The sequence below is a fragment of the Dermacentor andersoni genome, chromosome 8, assembly GCF_023375885.2.
Source record: "Dermacentor andersoni chromosome 8, qqDerAnde1_hic_scaffold, whole genome shotgun sequence".
In the NCBI taxonomy this organism is placed as follows: Eukaryota; Metazoa; Arthropoda; class Arachnida; order Ixodida; family Ixodidae; genus Dermacentor; species Dermacentor andersoni.
Genome location: NC_092821.1, coordinates 126134494 through 126151940, shown reverse-complemented (window position 1 = coordinate 126151940; position 17447 = coordinate 126134494). Strand labels below are relative to the sequence as shown.

The window sequence follows — 17447 nt, the reverse complement described above, 5'->3', positions numbered from 1 at the left end:
AGCGTGGCGGACGAGTGAGCGATTGTCTTCTACCACGTGCGTCACGACAATCCTGGCAAACGAAACAGGAACTGGCTCATAGAAAAGTTATTATTGGTCAATTATTTCGGGTCCTCTGAGGCTCACCAGTATTTTTTTTATATTTTCCAAGTGGAGTACCTTCAGTTACCGGATGAAATAAAGAGGTAAACCATGTGCCTTTCATAACAGCTCGAAAATTTGCTGTGTCTGTCCTCCCTTTCCAATAGAGGAAGGAGAGAGCAAAAGGGAAGTTGACTGTGGGTTTCCACGATAGAGGTGGGAGGAGGAGGGTGGGGGGAAAGCTAGGGCGTGCTGGAAAAGGGGGTCGTGGGGAAACCAGTTACGGTATATAATAAGCGGGCCTCTTTTCGTCGATTCTCTCCAGTTGTTATTTGTTGCTTTTTATCACAAATCGTGCCGACCTCTGCGTTAACGCCAGCGCGGTGGCGTCAGCAGCGTGTGAGCCAATGACTAAAGACAAGAATAACACTGAACTTGGCACAGCAGTGCGCACGCAAACGCCCTCAAAATCAATCAATCAATCAATCAATCAATCAATCAATCAATCAATCAATCAATCAATCAATCAATCAATCAATCAATCAATCAATCAATCAATCAATCAATCAATCAATCAATCAATCAATCAATCAATCAATCAATCAAATTCTCTTCGTTCTTATGCGTGGCCGCAGAATGGTTTAAGTACCCAAAGAGCTGTGAGGCAGTTATTCAGTGGTCGCGGCTTCACTTTATTGTTTGTTTCTCCCGATATTATGCTCATATCCTTATTAATTGTTCAATCGATCACTTAGTCACTCGGTCAATCAATTAGTCTGTTATTAAATGACTCAATAATTCATTTGGTCGGTCGGTCGGTCAGGTGGCCTAAGTCAGTCGATATGGTCAAGTGACGTCAGTCAGTCAGGCCAGGTGAAGCCGGTGCATTCGGTCACTTAATTTCTCTCCACCACGCAGGTCGTGCAACCTTCCGGCACCTTCCACAAGTCGCTAAGCCTGAGCGCCGTCTGGCGTGCGGTCAAGTCCGACGCCGCCTCGCCAAAGCCGGCGCGCACAAAGGGGCCAGCGCCAGCTCGCACTTCCTCTCCGCCGCACGTGGCGCAGAGAGAGAGAGACTCGTCGGCAGTCCTGGCGAAGTTGCCGCTCGTTCCTAGGAGCGACGCGGGACCCACGGCCCCGGCTGCGTCTCCTTTACGAACTGTGCCATCCGATGGCCCGACCCGCGTGGATAGCGAACTGCTTGAAGAATTGCCGGTCGACTCCTGCGTTCTGGACCGCGCCGATAATGCGGCGGGAATTCCCCAGCAGATGCAGTCACCTCCGCAAGTACCCTCGTCGTGTCGACTGTTACCCGATGCCGCTGCGCCCTCTGCTGTGGATACACACGGATCAGCACCTGGACAGCAGCTGGCCATTGAGGAGCAGCATCTGCCTGCGCCGATCGTTGCGGAACTTTCTGCTTTGCCGACGGCTCGGCAAGTCTTGAAGCGTGGCCGTGTTGGCCGTTTCTACGTTTTCGCACGAGGGCCCCCATATTTGGGGTTATGCCCTTTGGAACAGCTTGTTAAATTTTGCGGGCAAAAATGGCGGCACACGTTACAACAGCCTATAAATATACACGGTGTTCCACGTAACGTGAACCATAGGCGTATCTACCCGGTGGGCAGGGAGGCATTCACCCCCCCCCCCCTCCCCAAATCCCACCACTCTCAGAAGTGGGGTGGAGGGTGGCAAGTCACATAACTTGAAACCTAGGCATAACTACCGTGTGGGCAGGGGGGGGGGGTAATTTGCTTCTCTGCCCACCCAGCTGACATGCCTGTGGCTCAAGCTACGTGAAACACCCCGTATAGAAGTCTCCAGTGGACACCAGTTTTGTTGCAGGGCTAGAATGTCAGATAAACAAATTTTGCTGCTAATCTGTGCAACAAGAAAGCTACACACATGAGCTCGACGCACGGGGCACATTTCTTATAACATCAAGAACATGCACCTATAGTAAGCTACGGGACAAAATAAATTTTTTTTTCATGGCTAACTTAGCTGCCTAAAAATGATTGGAATCACGAACACTCCGGTGCCACAGCGCGGATATAAGGGTCTTGTAGTAATGTCATATTGCTGGGCTGGTTGGTGCGACATTTCGAGGAAAGGGAAGAGCAGAGCTAGTTCGCGGGACGTATTCTGGGACGATCACTTTTGGGGATATTTTTGCGGGATTTCGCATGATTAGGGCCGGACGCAGCGGCGTCTGCGATCGACGCCATCCTCTGCACTGTGCGAAGCACGCTGTATTAGCGAAGTGGCAGTAATGTTTCTGCCCGTGGACGGAGACGTGTTTGGTGCTTTGTTCACGCGAATTCTCGCGAAAGATGGAATGGAAGCTGAACCAAGTTGCAGTCGGTGACAGAGTGATCCCCGTATTCTGAAACGCATCTCAACATGCTTGAATTGATCTAAATGACGCCTTGCATGTACGTGCCCACGACGCTTATTGCGTTTCCTCCGGCGCGTACACGACAGGCGTCATTTAGATCAAGTCAAGCATGCGCTTTAAGTTGAGTTACATGTACATTTACATGGTTAAGAATTACAAACGAGCTCCTCTTAGAAAAAACTCAGTGGACCTGCCCTCCACCTCGGAAAGATAGCCCAGCCTGCTGGATTCCGCTCACAGCTTAATGACATTGCTTTGAAACATGTAAATGCTAGGCTCATTCGAAAATAAAAGCTAGTTGTTCAAAGCTAAAATATTAGTTACAGTTGAACAGCCATATCAAGATCATCCATAACATTTGCCTTAGACGTCCAGGTTTCACCTTGAGACCAGTAACAAATCTTTATGGATAAAATAGCCGTTTAAAAACGCGCATAACCGCCTGACTTTACGGAAAGAAGAGAACCTAACTGGCTTTCCTACAGCCATAAGCTTTTCTACAGCCAGACTGATGCCCAAATCCTATCTGCCTGTGTAGAGACTTTCTACTTGTGTGTGCTCCGGGTGTCATTCGTGAATTCGAGGCTGATAATGTTTTTGCATGCACACTGCAATAGCGTACTTGAAGTGGAAGTGGCAAAACCAGTATCATCAAGCAGACACAATTTACTGTTCGCTCATGTGTTTTATTTATGTCAAGCACGATGTATTGCATGTGCGATACCTTATCTTGTTCTCAGTGTTCATACCACAGTTGAACGCGGGCCTGAGGGTGAAAAACTTTCTTGTGATCTATGCAAATTGTGTCTGAGTTTAACAGCGCACATATAAGCTAGTAATTCCTGGGCTGTGACCGACTGTAGTTTGAAGAACTTTTCCTGCACCAAAGGCCAAAAACTACAGAAAATGCATCGAAGTATCTCGGACGTCACACTGACGTTTCGAATAAGCGGCAACTAGGTTGGGTGGCCAAATCCTAGAAGTAGCTGTTCGGCCTTTATTAATGCTTCAGCAGTAGCAGTGTCAAAGTAGAAAAAAAGTGCATGTGTGTGAAATGTGGTAAGCCGGTCATGGCGTACATGTAGAAGGGGGACGAGAGAACTTAGAAGAGCGTGTATATATATATATATATATATATATATATATATATATATATATATATATATATATATATATATTGCAGGAAAAGAATAGGCTGCCTTCGTTGGTGTAGCGTCATAAAATGAAAATGACGTACGCTGAAACACTTTCTTTACTATCCAAGTCGTTCGACAGATTGGGCAGCCTTCGTCACTCTGACGAAGCCTGGCCCACCAACCGAAACCTTTGGACAGTGAAGACTGTGTTTCGACGTACGTCGTTTTCATGTTTGGCGCTATATATATATATATATATATATATATATATATATATATATATATATATATATATATATATATATATATATATTTACGCACATACATAGTGCAACTGACGGTGGCTGCTCCGGGGACCACCGTCAATTGGATTTCGCTCCTCCAAGCAGCAGGACGTGCGAGGAGTGAACTCCTGGAATGTAGACAACGCAGTTTAAATAATAGATCCGGGGCATCAGAAAGGTGCGATGTAAAGCTAACGCATTTCTGTCGCATTTACCGCTAAATCGTACTGATATTTTTTACAGTAATAATCACCCTTTTCCCATAAATTCAGATAAATTATTGCTTGGAAACAATAGTTTACCCGTCTGAACGCATTTAATATCTTCTTTTAATGTCTATTTAGGTAACAACACTTCTGCCCTCGACCCTCCAATACCCTCGACTATCTTCTCTACATTGGTATCCTCGCTGTTAAAGTCCTCAAGTCTTTTCAAGTCTGACTTTTTGACATAGAATTGACCGAGTTCTCACACACGACATAATTTGCGCATTTTACTTTCTTTTCAACAGACCTAAGGATGCACCTAAATCGGGAAAACCAGATCTTGCTGTGAAGCCCATAAATTCTGTATGTGGACACGGTGGCACGGTAGCCAAAGGACATCACGGTCATGAGAAGCTTACCGCTTCCGAATCACGCCGAAGACTTGCGACAAGGAAGGCGTCGTTGATGCCAAAGACCGAAGATCGCCGGTCTTTCAGCGACGCCGGCGCTCTTTTTCCAACGTCACCGTTGCTACCAAGCTCAAGCAAGAAACCGACATCCCCCGCTGACGTCGTGTCTGCGCCCGCTCAAGCTCCGGTGCTGAAGAGACGTCTTGAGTCGAGTACCAAGCGACTGGGCAAGGATGCGACGACCGCAGTCACCACCAAGGGTGGAAGGATCAAATCGCCACTGGAGAAGACTCGGAACAAGAATGGGGCTCCCGAGGGTCCTTCGGCGTCGAAGGTGCCGAAGACCGAAGATCTGCGGTCTTTCTGCGACGCCGGCGTTCTTTCCCCTGCGTTGTCGCCGCTACCGATTTCAGCCGCGTTATCGACGTCCCCCAGTGACGCCGCATCTTCGCCCGAATCAGCACCGGCGCTAAGGAGGCGTCCCGAGTCAGGTCTCAAGCAGTTGGGCAAGAAGGCGACGGGGGTGGTCACCTCCAAGGGTGGAGAGATCAAGTCAGCACCGGAGAAGGCTCCGGGCAAGAAGGGAACTTCCCACACTCCAGCGGCGCCCTCGTGCGCTCCGTCCAAGATTAAGCACTATCACAAAGCCGCGAAGTCCCGTAAGAAAGCGGCAGGGGCCAACGCGCTGTTGCCGGCATCCAATGCCATGAGCCCTTCGCCTGACAAGGCCTCCAAGGCGGCGAACCACATGGCGAACCAGACGACGACGGCAAAAGCACTGGCTTCGGATGGGAAAACAGCGAACAGAAGAGCATCGGCATCAATGGCCGCACTGCCCAGTGAAAAAAAAGTGGCGTCAGTATCGCCTGCTCGCAAGATTCTGCATCCCAGGCACAAGACGCGAGAGCACATGAGGTCCGGGGCTCCCTCGCCGAAGGCGCCGGTAAAGGTAGCACATTCTCCGAAGCCAGCGGGAGGCAAGCCGTCTGCGCCTAGGCTTCCGACCGCGACACCACCTGGTACAGAAAGGGGCAAAGAAGCACCCGCCGTTACGGCTACGTCGCCCGCTTCGAAGGCCAAGACAGTAAAGGCGCGAGGTCAGATATTTACTCACAAGGGAAAGCCGCACGACGACCACGCATTTTCCAAGGCCGGGTCGTCGAAGGCCTCGGAGGGCGCGGCGGTCACCTCGCCGACCGAAGGCGGCCAGTTTTTGAAGGTATGTTGTAAGAGACCTGGGTGTGCTCTCATTCTCTATAGTTTAATTGTGGTATAGAAGTTACATAAACAGGAATAAGGTACCCCAGAAAGGATGGCCTACTTTTTGATAGTTGAACTTATCTTTGACTAAACGATAGTTACACCTATCGAAACGTAGGCCAGCCTTTCTGATGCATTTTATTCCTATTTATTTAACTTTCACATCACAGTGTGCTACTCCACCTGTTGGCCCCCTTCTTGATTTTGGATTTATGTCGCTGAATTGGCCTTCTATTCTGAGAAAGCGTCATAGCTCGAGGTCAAATGCGATTTTCTTGTTTAGATAAATAATGCATGTGGAATAAAGAATCCCTCCTTGGCCAACGGCTCAATAGATGTGAACGAAGCTTGTTGCATTTAGAAGATAAGGTTAGATAGCACTAGCTCCAAAACTTTTATTTAGGCCTTCGATTGTTCAGTCATTTTGGGCTACAACTGTTCCTCGGATCCTGAATGCGGAGTCACGGGACAAGTTTAGAACCAATTCTGTCTGAATTTAGTGATCACGTCGTCATCTGTGATCACGTCGTCTTCTGTGTCTTGTAGGCGCACAACCTGTTGCGCTCGAACTAATTTTTCTACTGAGTGTGTCGTGAACCTGAGAATATTTTTTTTAAATGCGAACGCATCACATGGCTCACGAAAAGGAAAATCCGGCGCGTGGCCAGAGATGCTGCAAAAAGGCACGTGGTCACAGCCAATCAACGGGACGCGCGCGCCATGTGGGCCGCCGCGTTCTTTGAAGCGCCACCAGATGGCGCTCACCTCGGCGCATTGGAGGAAAACACAGCGGAGTAAAAGAACTAGGAAGCTTACCAGCAAGTATGCGGCCTGTAGGGTGGACAACACAGCAACAAAGAAGGTCAAGCGGAAAGTCAAAGAGGCTGAATTAATCTCATGGATGGCGGCAATGGAAAAGAAACCTGCCATGAGTAACTACTTAAGAGGAAAAAACGAAATCAGGAAAGAAACCATTTATGATAACTCAAAGGGAAGCTCATTACTTTTCGAAGCGAGATCAGGATGCCTTAGAACACGCACCTATAAAGCGAGATATAAGAAGGAAGAAGAAGCATGTGCTTGCTGCGGTAAAGCTAGGGAAACTACGGAGCATGTTTTATTAGAATGTGAAGACGTCTACCCAGCGGTCGATTTAGGCACCACTGGCCTCCTTGAAGCCCTTGGGTTCAGAGGGAGCAGTGGTAAAGCAAACATGTCCGAAATAGACATTAGTAAGAGGCGACTGGAGGATTGGTGGAAGTAGGGAAACGACAAAAGACGGAGAGGTACAAAAGCACAGTTCGCAATAGGGGATCAGAAAATTTGGGCGTGGTAGTTCAGAATGTTTTTTTCCTTTTTTCATTGTTTAACCTAGGTAGGATATTAGGCAGTATAGTAGCAAGAGCTTGGTGGCGCAACCCACCGCCCCGTTCCAAAGGGGACGCTCATAATATCCATCCATCCATCCATCCATCCATCCATCCATCCATCCATCCATCCATCCATCCATCCATCCATCCATCCATCCATCCATCCATCCATCCGTCCGTCCGTCCGTCCGTCCGTCCGTCCATCCGTCCGTCCGTCCGTCCGTCCGTCCGTCCGTGGTGCAAGCGAAATTAAAAGGTGAAAGTGAACGTTGGATGTCAGAAATACGTGAGAAAAAGAAGGCCGCACCTAGAATATTTTGGAACCACATAAAATTATTAGGCAGGAAGTCAACAACAATACAACAACATATCATAGACGAAGATGAAAACAGACTGGAAGGAGAAGCGACAATAAATTACATCCGAAAAATAACAGCGGAATCTTTCCACGGAAATAACGAGGTTGTATTCGAAGAAAAAAGAGCGTGAAAGAGACCCAAGTGGGAAAGGAGCTCGTGCTGTCAAATTTCAACTGGAAGAAAGCGGGAGAGAAAATTCCTAAGCGCACAGCCACAGGGCTAGACGAGGTTCCCGGTAGGCTGATTAATGAACTAGGACCAAAAAGTAAGGAAGCTCTGTTGAAAGCAGTGGAACAAACTTTAAAAGATAGACGAATACCAGACAGTTGGCGACAAAGTATAATGAATTTAATTTATAAAGGCAAGGGGGAGAAAGATAGAATTTACTCGTATAGACCGTTGACCAATACATCGGTAATATACAGGCTAGCAATGCAGGCAATCAAATTAAAGCTTCAAGCTTGGGCAGAGAATAATGGCATTTTGGGAGAACTTCAGAATGGCTTCAGAATAGGTAGGCGTTTAGATGATAACTTATTTGCTCTTACTCAGTGTATTGAAATATCAAAAGTAAAAAGCAGACCGTTATATGTGGCCTTTTTAGACATTACAGGAGCCTATGACAACGTAGACCGCAACATTTTGTGATTTATTCTGAAAGGGGAAGGCTTAGGTGACGATTGTCTACAGTTTTTGAGAAAGATTTACCGAGAAAATACCGTTTGCGTTGAATGGGAAGGGATGAGAAGCGAGGAGAAAGTTCATATCAACAAGGGACTGAGGCAGGGGTGCCCTTTATCCCCGCTGCTGTTTATGATGTACATGGTGAGGATGGAGAGTGTGCTAGAAGGAAGTAATATCGGGTTTAATCTCTCATACAAACAGGCAGGTACAATAGTACAGCAGCAGCTCCCAAGTTTATCTTATGCGGGCGACGTTGTGTTGCCAGCTAACAAGCAAAGTGATTTACAACGTCTGGCTAATATCTGTGGACAGGAAGGCAACAATTTAGGTTTTAAATTTAGTGTTAGAAAATCAGGTGCTATGGTATTCAATGAAAACAGTGAACAGACAGTGGAGATACAGGGCCAGGAAATACCTCGGGTAACAGAATATAAATACCTTGGTATATGGATAAACGAAGGCAATATATGTATATATATATATATATATATATATATATATATATATATATATATATATATATATATATATATGGAAACACAGGAAAAAAACAATAACAGTGAAGGTGAAGAGAAACGCAGCCATAATGTAGCACATGTTGCTATGGCGATACAATAGGTACGAGGTCCTCCGAGGTATGTGGAAAGGTGTAATGGTTCCAGGACTTACTTTTGAAAATGCGTTTGTTTGCTTTAAGTCAGGGGTACAATCAGGACTCGATGGGAACCAAAGGTCAGTAGGTCGCTTTGCATTGGGTGCTCACGGGAAGACTACAAATTTCATTTCATTTCATTTTTATTTCCTTAAAGACCCCCTGCAGGGGGTTTTACATAAGGGGTGGGTTTAACGTGAAAAAGTAAAACATTTTTTTTTTTCATGATGACAGGTGGGATGTAACTTTTTCTAGGAAGGTTGATGGACAGGTGATGGCTACAATTTTATGGGGAAGGTCGTTCCAGTCGCTTGCTGTTCTGAGGAAGAATGACTGGGAAAATGTAGTCGTACGGGCACGTTGGCGTGAGACTTTCAGCGGATGACCAATTCGGCGAGACGTGCGTGATGGCGGTGCGCAGATGTATGGCTGCTGTCTGAGCTGGGAATAATAAAATTTGTGAAATAGGCACAGGCTAGAAATACGGCGACGGAGGGAAAGACTGCATAATTGGGAATGTAGCTTGAGAGATGAAACACTGATATAGGGTGAGTATGAGCGGTGAATGAAACGGGCGGCTCTGTTTTGCACAGCTTCTAATGAGTCGATGAGGTAAGCTTGCTGTGGATTCCAGATGGCGGATGCATACTCAAGTTTTGGCCTGATTAATGATTTATAAGCAAGTAGCTTTACATTTTGAGGGGCGTCGTGAAGATGACGTTTAAGAAAGCCTAGTTTTTTATTCGCAGATGATATTAGCTTTGTTACGTGCTCGCGCCATGATAAGTCATTGCTGATAGTGATACCGAGGTAAGTATAGGACGAAACGAGTTGGACAGGGGAATCGGAAATCTTGTATGTAAATAAATGCGGGTTGTGACGACGATGAAAAGACATGAGTTTGCACTTATTGGGATTAAGCGTCATCAACCAGTGATTGCACCATGATTGAATGCGGTTAAGATTGTCCAGAAGGGATTCTTGATCAGCGGTATTAGTAATTGGGGCATAAATAACGCAATCATCGGCGAACAGACGGACATGACATGATAAATTTTGTGGTAGATCATTAATATAAATTAAGAACAGCAGGGGGCCAAGGACAGTTCCCTGAGGAACGCCCGATGTTACTGGTAGACGGTTAGAGGAGTAGTTGTTAATAGTAACGGACTGTGAACGATGTGTGAGGAATTCTTTTAACCATGCAATAATTTCTCGATGCAAGTTTAGTGTGGAAAGTTTTAAGAGTAGACGTTGATGAGGTACCTTATCGAATGCTTTGGCGAAGTCTAAAAAGATGGCGTCAGTTTGTACGTTAGCATCAAGGTTGGAATGAACGTCGTGAAGAAAGATGGCAAGCTGTGTCTCACATGATAAGCCTTTTCTAAATCCATGTTGGGATGGAGTGAAAAAATTTATAGAGTCTAGATGCTGCATTATCTGGGAGTAGATGACGTGTTCCATTAGTTTACAAGGGATGCTAGTTAGGGAAATGGGGCGATAGTTGAGTGGAGAGTCTCTGTTACCTGATTTGAAAACAGGAACGACCTTCCCCATCTTCCAGTCTTCTGGGATGATACCTGTGGCGAGTGACTGAGAAAACAATAAGCATAAAAACTTGGATGAAATGAAGCTGTGCAGGGTGATATGGGCTGGAATAGTTTTGAAGTGAGGGAAGCTCGCAGTAAAATTGAGTATGAAGAACGCCTGAGGAATATGGAAGAAAGTAAATGGGCTGGGGGAGTGTTCAGGTATCTGTATAGGAAAAAACATTGATTCACAGTGGAGGAAAAGAACTAGGACGCTTACCAGCAAGTATGTGGCCTGTAGGGTGGGCAACACAGCAACAAAGACGGTCAAGTGGAAAGTCAGAGAGGCTGAAATAATCTCATGGGTGGTGGCAATGGAAAGAAAACCTGCCATGAGTAACTACTTAAGAAGAAAAAATGAAATCAGGAAAGAAACAATTTATGATAACTCAAAGGGAAGCTCATTACCTTTCGAAGCGAGATCGGGATGCCTTAGAGCACGCGCATATAAAGCGAGATATAAGAAGGAACAGGAAGCATGTGCTTGCTGCGGTAAAGCTAGGGAAACTATGGAGCATCTTTTATTAGAATGTGAAGACGTCTACCCAGCGGTCGATTTAGGCACCACTGGCCTCCTTGAAGCCCTTGGGTTCAGTGGGAGCAGTGGAAAAGTAAACATGTCCGCAATAGACATTAGTAAGAGGCGATTGGAGGATTCGTAGACGAAAATTAGGGAAACGACAAAAGACGGAGACGTACAAAAGCATAGTTAGAAATGGGGGATCAGAAAATTAGGGTGTGGGAGTTCATAGTGTTTACTCTTTTTATTTTGTATTGTTTAACTTAGGTAGGACATTGGGCAGTATAATAGCAAGAGCTTAATTGGTGGCGCAACCCACCGCCCCGTTCCAAAGGGGACGCTCATAACATCCATCCATCCATCGCGGTAGTGGGGGCGCCGACCGTGCGAAAACAAAAAGAACCAGAAAGCTCACCTTCGCGCATAGCGTTCGCCGCAAGCGTTTCCGGGAAGAGAGGCTGCACTCGCCGGGAAGCAGCAACTGTGTGGTCGGCCTGTATATAGCGCCACGCGTCACGGGGCTGCCAGTCGTTGCGGTGATTTCGATGAGTTCTGTCGTGCGCTTCGATGAACGAACCTTCTACTTCGACTTCCCAGTCAGTATCTGCACCCGGCTCCGTTGGACATACACGCAAGTACGCGAACGAGGCCGAGGCATCATCGGAGATATGTCGCAATGCTTTCACATTAATCTACGTAGGGATACTTAGGTGCCCTTGAATGCTTTTTTTTCTGTACTGCTCACTGAGCGAGGTGAGCTTGCTTTGTTTGCGCTATGCTGTAGCACTTTGCAAGTGTCGTAAATAATTGTCAACTTGTGAAACATCCTGTACACGTTTGCACATTCATTTGAAGCCATGTCCAGGATTAACGAGTGCCACTAATTTTATACAGGTGCCCTATAACTTAAAGCTATTTCGAACATTTCTATTTCAAGGGCCCTATAACGTAAAGCTATTCCAATATGTTTTTATTGCAATCTCCAAATTTGTGTAACCGCCGACGGGTGGTGACCTGCAGGGTTGTCTGAAGAGACCAATCAAATGCTCTCCTCACTTTGGCATAGAAAAGTTTTGAATAGCTTTACGTTCCCCAGCTCCCATAGAGTTTCCTACAAAAATTTGGGAAAGTAGGCGCAAGTGTCTACTAACGCTGCACGTATGGCGGTTCGGCCAGCATTAAAAGCGTAGGTAGGGCTTGCGTAAAGGTCGTCCTTTTAGGTTCAACCGTCATTGTGACATTACAAGTTCGTTATTTTGAACAATATATTCCGTTATAAATGCTAAAGCTACCTATTTATACATATTGCTTTCGTGCGTATAAAAACATGATTTCTTGGAAATTTGGGGAGATAAAGCGTAAGAAAACACGCCACGAGGACGTCAGAAGCAATAAGCACGAAGATTGGTATTACCCATCATTCCTACGGTGGCTGAGGGATCGCAGCGCCAGATTTACCTCTAGTAATTTTAGTAGGAAACTAAACCGTGACGGCTCTGGACACAAAACTTGTTTATCTTTTTGTGTTCCTTCTCCTCTTTTCTGAAGGAGCGGCCTCCCACACTGCCATTAAGCAGCTCGATGTCTGGCATCGTGAGCGAGACGGAGGACCTAAACCGCACTGGCGACAAGCTTTTGGAGCTTTTGTCGCTGCTCGATTCAACGTCTACGCCGCGACAGTCCGGGCGCGACGTGACGAAAACACGCGACTCCACCGGAAAGCCTGCCGTCGCTCGAGCAAGCAGAGAGTTCCAGGCAGGAGCGAAAGAGCCAACAAGCCTGCCATCAGGTGCCGTCCAGGCACCGACTACCACCGAGCCATACGACGGGCCGGCAGCTAGCGCCCTGGATTCGGGCAGTCGTGTCGGTGCTCCTCGGCCTTCCACCACGTCAGCGACTGCAGTGGATGACGTAAGCAGCGTCCTCACTGGTCGCTCCGATGAACAAGCCGTAGTTCTGGAGGCGCTGGTGGCTACAAATACGCTTGAGGCGTTCGTAGCTGCCAATCCCTCAATGGCGCCGGACAGCTGCTTTGACGTCAATGTTCCCGGGAGGGCGCCAGTAGAGGATGACCAATGTGGTCGCGCCTTCGGTTCCGCTACAGGTTTAGCGAAAGACAATGCCAAAGTTGACCGGGCCCTAGTTACCGTAAATATGCCTGATGGAAATGCCCGCGATCGCACTCTGACATTAGATGGTGACGCTAATTCCCCGTGGTCTTCGGTGCCAGTAGATGACGTAGGCAGTGACGTTATGGGCAGAACCAAAGATGATGACGAAAACCAAGTCGAAGTTGCAAAACTGCCGTTGGCTGCGAATGACGCGGTCGTCATTCTGCACGCCCTGGCACTGGATAGCTTCGCCGATGTTTCACAGCCTTCGACGACAATGGCGGACGACGCAGGGAGTGGCACCGTTGGTCTAGTTATAGGCGAAGCCAAAGACCAAGCCGAGGCTTCCCAGCAACTAGCTATCACGTATCAGCCTGAGGCACCGGCTACCACAGGCGTCCCGGCTCCGCACAGCCACACTGACCTCCCGCCTTCTACGTCAGCTGCAACAGGAGGTGACGCAACCAGTGGTGGAGTCGAGAGAGCTGAAGCCAAAGTCGAAGCCACCAACAAAATCGACGACACAACGGCTCGCCCCTCGCTCGCTAGGCGTAGCAATCTCAAAAGTGGAAGCCGGAACCGAGCGAAATGATGGCTACTGAGTGTATGTTGCCTTGAGCGACAGCACGGCAATGTACACATTTTACGAAACTGTCGCGACTTAGAACCCGCGGCATTTCTCCGGAACGTTCTCTAGTGATCCCGTGAACCAAGTTTGTAACGGCGTAATTTCGACGAAGCAAATGTACTGTAGATGGCGATTTGACGATTTTTCGCAGGGCGATATTTTGACATGCGTAATATCGTTGCGCTGAGTTTCGAAGTGGACTAATGAGTTTCGAAGTCGCTTAATCTGCAGAGTTGTTTATCACTGCCCGGACCTTGTTCATTAGCCTAGAAAAGGACATTTTTTAAACGCGAATGCCAGTGAAGCCACGCTTTAGTTACGAGAAACAGCATAATGCCTTTATTCTTTTGTTTACTACATTGCTTTATACCAGTAGGACCATGCATAACTGGTAGTCAAAGGTCAGCTCGTTACCTTGAGTAGGCTACATGCGTGAGACGCAACGTGCTATCTTTCGCTGTTAGTCTTTAGATAGGTCTCAGTGGCATGCATCGACGCAGCTTGTGCTACAAAATGACGGTCTGAGACCGTGGTGTGTGTGTGGGGCTCGCGCCCTTTGTTGCCTGTGAAACCGCAAGTAACGTTCATTGGCACTGCTCCAATCTTTGGATTTTAGTGCGTCAGGTGCCGGGCCTAAGTGCTGCTCCGGTGTGGGCGTGGCAGCCCTATGGAAGAAAACATTGTAACTTCCATATCTGATAGCCCCATATCAATTATTTGAGCGTACAGACCTTTGTGTACAGGAACACATACAATATAGGGACAATATATCAAAGCTAAGAAGGATGCCATTTTTGACAATACATACATGGTATGATCAAATTCACAGGTATATGACCCGTGAATATGGTGAGCTTTGCCCGCAAGTTGGCGAGATAGAGATACGACAGCTTGAACAGGAAAGGGGCAACTTTGAAGACAGCTCCCGATTATGTTACTATGAGAGGCGTTGGTCGAATAGTGCATAACCTTTTTGTGAACACTTAGGAGCTGTAAAATTCCAGGCAAGCGTGTCCTTCAGCGCGTAAATTGGAAGTAAATTGAAATGTTCTGTACTGATATATAGTACTTGAAATGTTGTTTCGGAGGGGTAAAAAACACACATTGCTCTTGCAGGAAACGAGTGAACAGCACTATTTCGGAGAAGATTCTTGCCGGAAATGTTTGAATTCTGAGGGAAAGTAAGGTATGTTCTTCTGTTAGTCGGTTCATAGATTCAGTGAAATTTTAAACTGCGCGAGGAAGACAGGACATGCACATAAACATAGACGCACGCACAAAGCGCAGACTTTCAACTTTCAACAACTTTCGTGAAGGCAGGCAATTTATAAGGTTCTACAAAATAGAAAAAAAAACAAGGAACAATCGCGATGAAATTGTGCACGAGGCAGTGACAAAAAATATCAAGGCCTCCGTGTGTATTGAGCGCGCGGGAGAGTCTTAATGCGCCCATCTTAGAAATTATTTCCTTCCTTCGTAGTGATAAAGAGGGTGAGCTAACGCAGTTGCCACCCTTTTTACCAATGTGGAATGCCCCGATGGCTTCTTTGTTTTTGATTGTGCCTCTGAAAGAAATTTAGCCTGTTCCGGATACGGCAAACAGCTTTTGCTGTCGCATCTTTTGCAGTGTAAGTGGAGTGTGCACTGCAAGAGCGTGAACTTCAATGAGCGTGCACAGGAACACAAACGATCCATGAGCGCCGGCACGGGCAGTAATCTCCCCTTTGTGGAGATGATGTAGCGGGCTGCATAGCAGCCCGAGATTGCTGAACGCGTGATCGTTCTTGTGCATTTGTGATCATGGAGGCTGTTATCGTCAGATCAGGGTAAAATCGACAGTGCGATATATAAATTTTACCGGGATTTTCTATGTATTCGTCGAAAGGCATATCGCAATATATCTTATTATTCTTTGAGGTTCAGTTGTGTTGCCTTCTAGTCTTTCAACATTTCTTTCGGAGAAACAACTTTAACACATTAGTATCACCTAAAATCTAGCTGATAAAGGAACCACCACTTTTACAGTCTATGTTTCGCTTAATCTAGATTACGTTTTCCACGTAATGTTCCCGCTATCGGTAAATATACTTCTTGCACCTCAATGATTTATTTTTACGGCGAGGCTTTTAAGGGCAGTTACACAGCCGTCTTTTTGTGCGATGGCGAAAGGCGACGTGCGACAGTGTCTTCGGTATTAAAGGGTGATCAAAGAACAGCTAGGGTTCCAGCCTTTCGAGACGTAATCATTAAATTAGCAGTTTCAAACAGTGAAAGCGATAGCAAGGTTTAGCGTTGCGTTTGAACGTCTCAGACGGTGTTGTAACCATATACTGATGCGACATGTTGGCCCGAAGCAGCACACGAGGCAACTCCTGTTTGGTAGAAGGACATTACTGCAGGAAACGCTATGGCCCTGGCAGCTGCCAGGGCCACAGTAGTCACGAGCGCCGCCAGTGGCGTTGTAGCCGTCGCATGCACGAGATGAGACCGACGGGAAACAGATGGCGTTAGTCAGCGCTCGGGGGAAGAAAGGTTGCGGGGATTGCGATAGCAAATTAGTACACAGCTATACTAACTAAGGATAGTAGTTTGCTCGGCCGTACAAACACGCGAACATTCACTTACTAAATTTACAAACCATGGTGTCACGCGCTCACAAGCAAACATGAACATATCTCGCTCGATGACTGCGCACACTCGCTGGCAAAACGCTGGAATGAGGAAGTGCGCCAAAAGCAACGAGTGACTTGACCTTCGTGCTGCCTCTCGCTTCAACGCGAACTAATCGGCGATAACACAACACACACGAAGCTATCAGCACTCGGTCTATTCCGTCCGCATCACAGGTCGCTTGCACCGCGCCATACGCAGCCGCTGCCGGAGTAGAACGACCCCACCCCCCGATGCCTCGCATGAGACGGAAGATGGTGCTCTTCCTCCCCGCTTTCCTCCCTTGCGCGTACGAGGCTGATCCGCGATCGTTGGGTGACCCTCGCAAGTTTCACTCACATATACAGCATACGGCGCGCGGCGACAATGTGACCGTGCTTGGACTTCACACGGAACATCACGGCGACAGTGATGGCGACGACGACGGCAGAAATGAGCCTGGAGTGTACTTGCTTGGTCTTCCGGCCGCAGTATGTTGTAACTAACTAACTAACTAACTAACTAACTAACTAACTAACTAACTAACTAACTAACTAACTAACTAACTAACTAACTAACTAACTAACTAACTAACTAACTAACTAACTAACTAACTAACTAGCTAACTAACTAACTAAATATTGCAAAAAGAAAGGAGGACAGCGCTGCAAACCGGACCAAGAGGCAAGAGGAGGGACACACTGCACTGACTAACAACTAATTTTATTGCGTGTACACGTCAATATATCCTAAAGTACAATCAAATTCGGTACAGTATGTAGGTGCCGCCCAGAAAGACTTCTTCGTTCCAATGCTTAGACAGAAGCCCCCCGAGGTGTTCTCCGCCAGTAAACGCCTTCGTCTGGTATCTTCCACGTGCCAGGAACGCCAGAGTCGCTTGTGACGGACGATACTGCGGCGATCTGAGAGTGTGCCCAGACGCCGAAGTGCCGCCACTTGTCTCGCATTTGAATTACGAATCGGGAAAACGTTTTTTTTTTTTCGCTAAACGACGTGGTCGCTAATCCGACTCTCTGCGCTCTCTTCCACGCGTCACTAATGCGGGTCCCACGCCTGCGGGCACGTCGCCCGCTGGCGGTGGGATTAGTG

General features: G+C 47.1%; 1 protein-coding gene and 1 long non-coding RNA gene across 3 annotated transcripts in view; one reads left to right on the top strand and one right to left on the bottom strand.

Annotated features, from left to right (window-relative positions):
- LOC129383323 (uncharacterized) overlaps window positions 1-17447 on the bottom strand; it is a 192140-nt gene that overhangs the window by 52475 nt on the left and 122218 nt on the right. The gene's annotated exons all lie outside the window — the stretch shown is intronic.
- Window positions 4293-13652, top strand: LOC126525564 (uncharacterized). Its single transcript, XM_050173492.2, has 2 exons — window positions 4293-5734; window positions 12498-13652. Exons 1-2 carry the CDS (start codon window positions 4571-4573, stop codon window positions 13650-13652), a joined length of 2319 nt encoding a protein of 772 aa, XP_050029449.1. The 5' UTR covers window positions 4293-4570.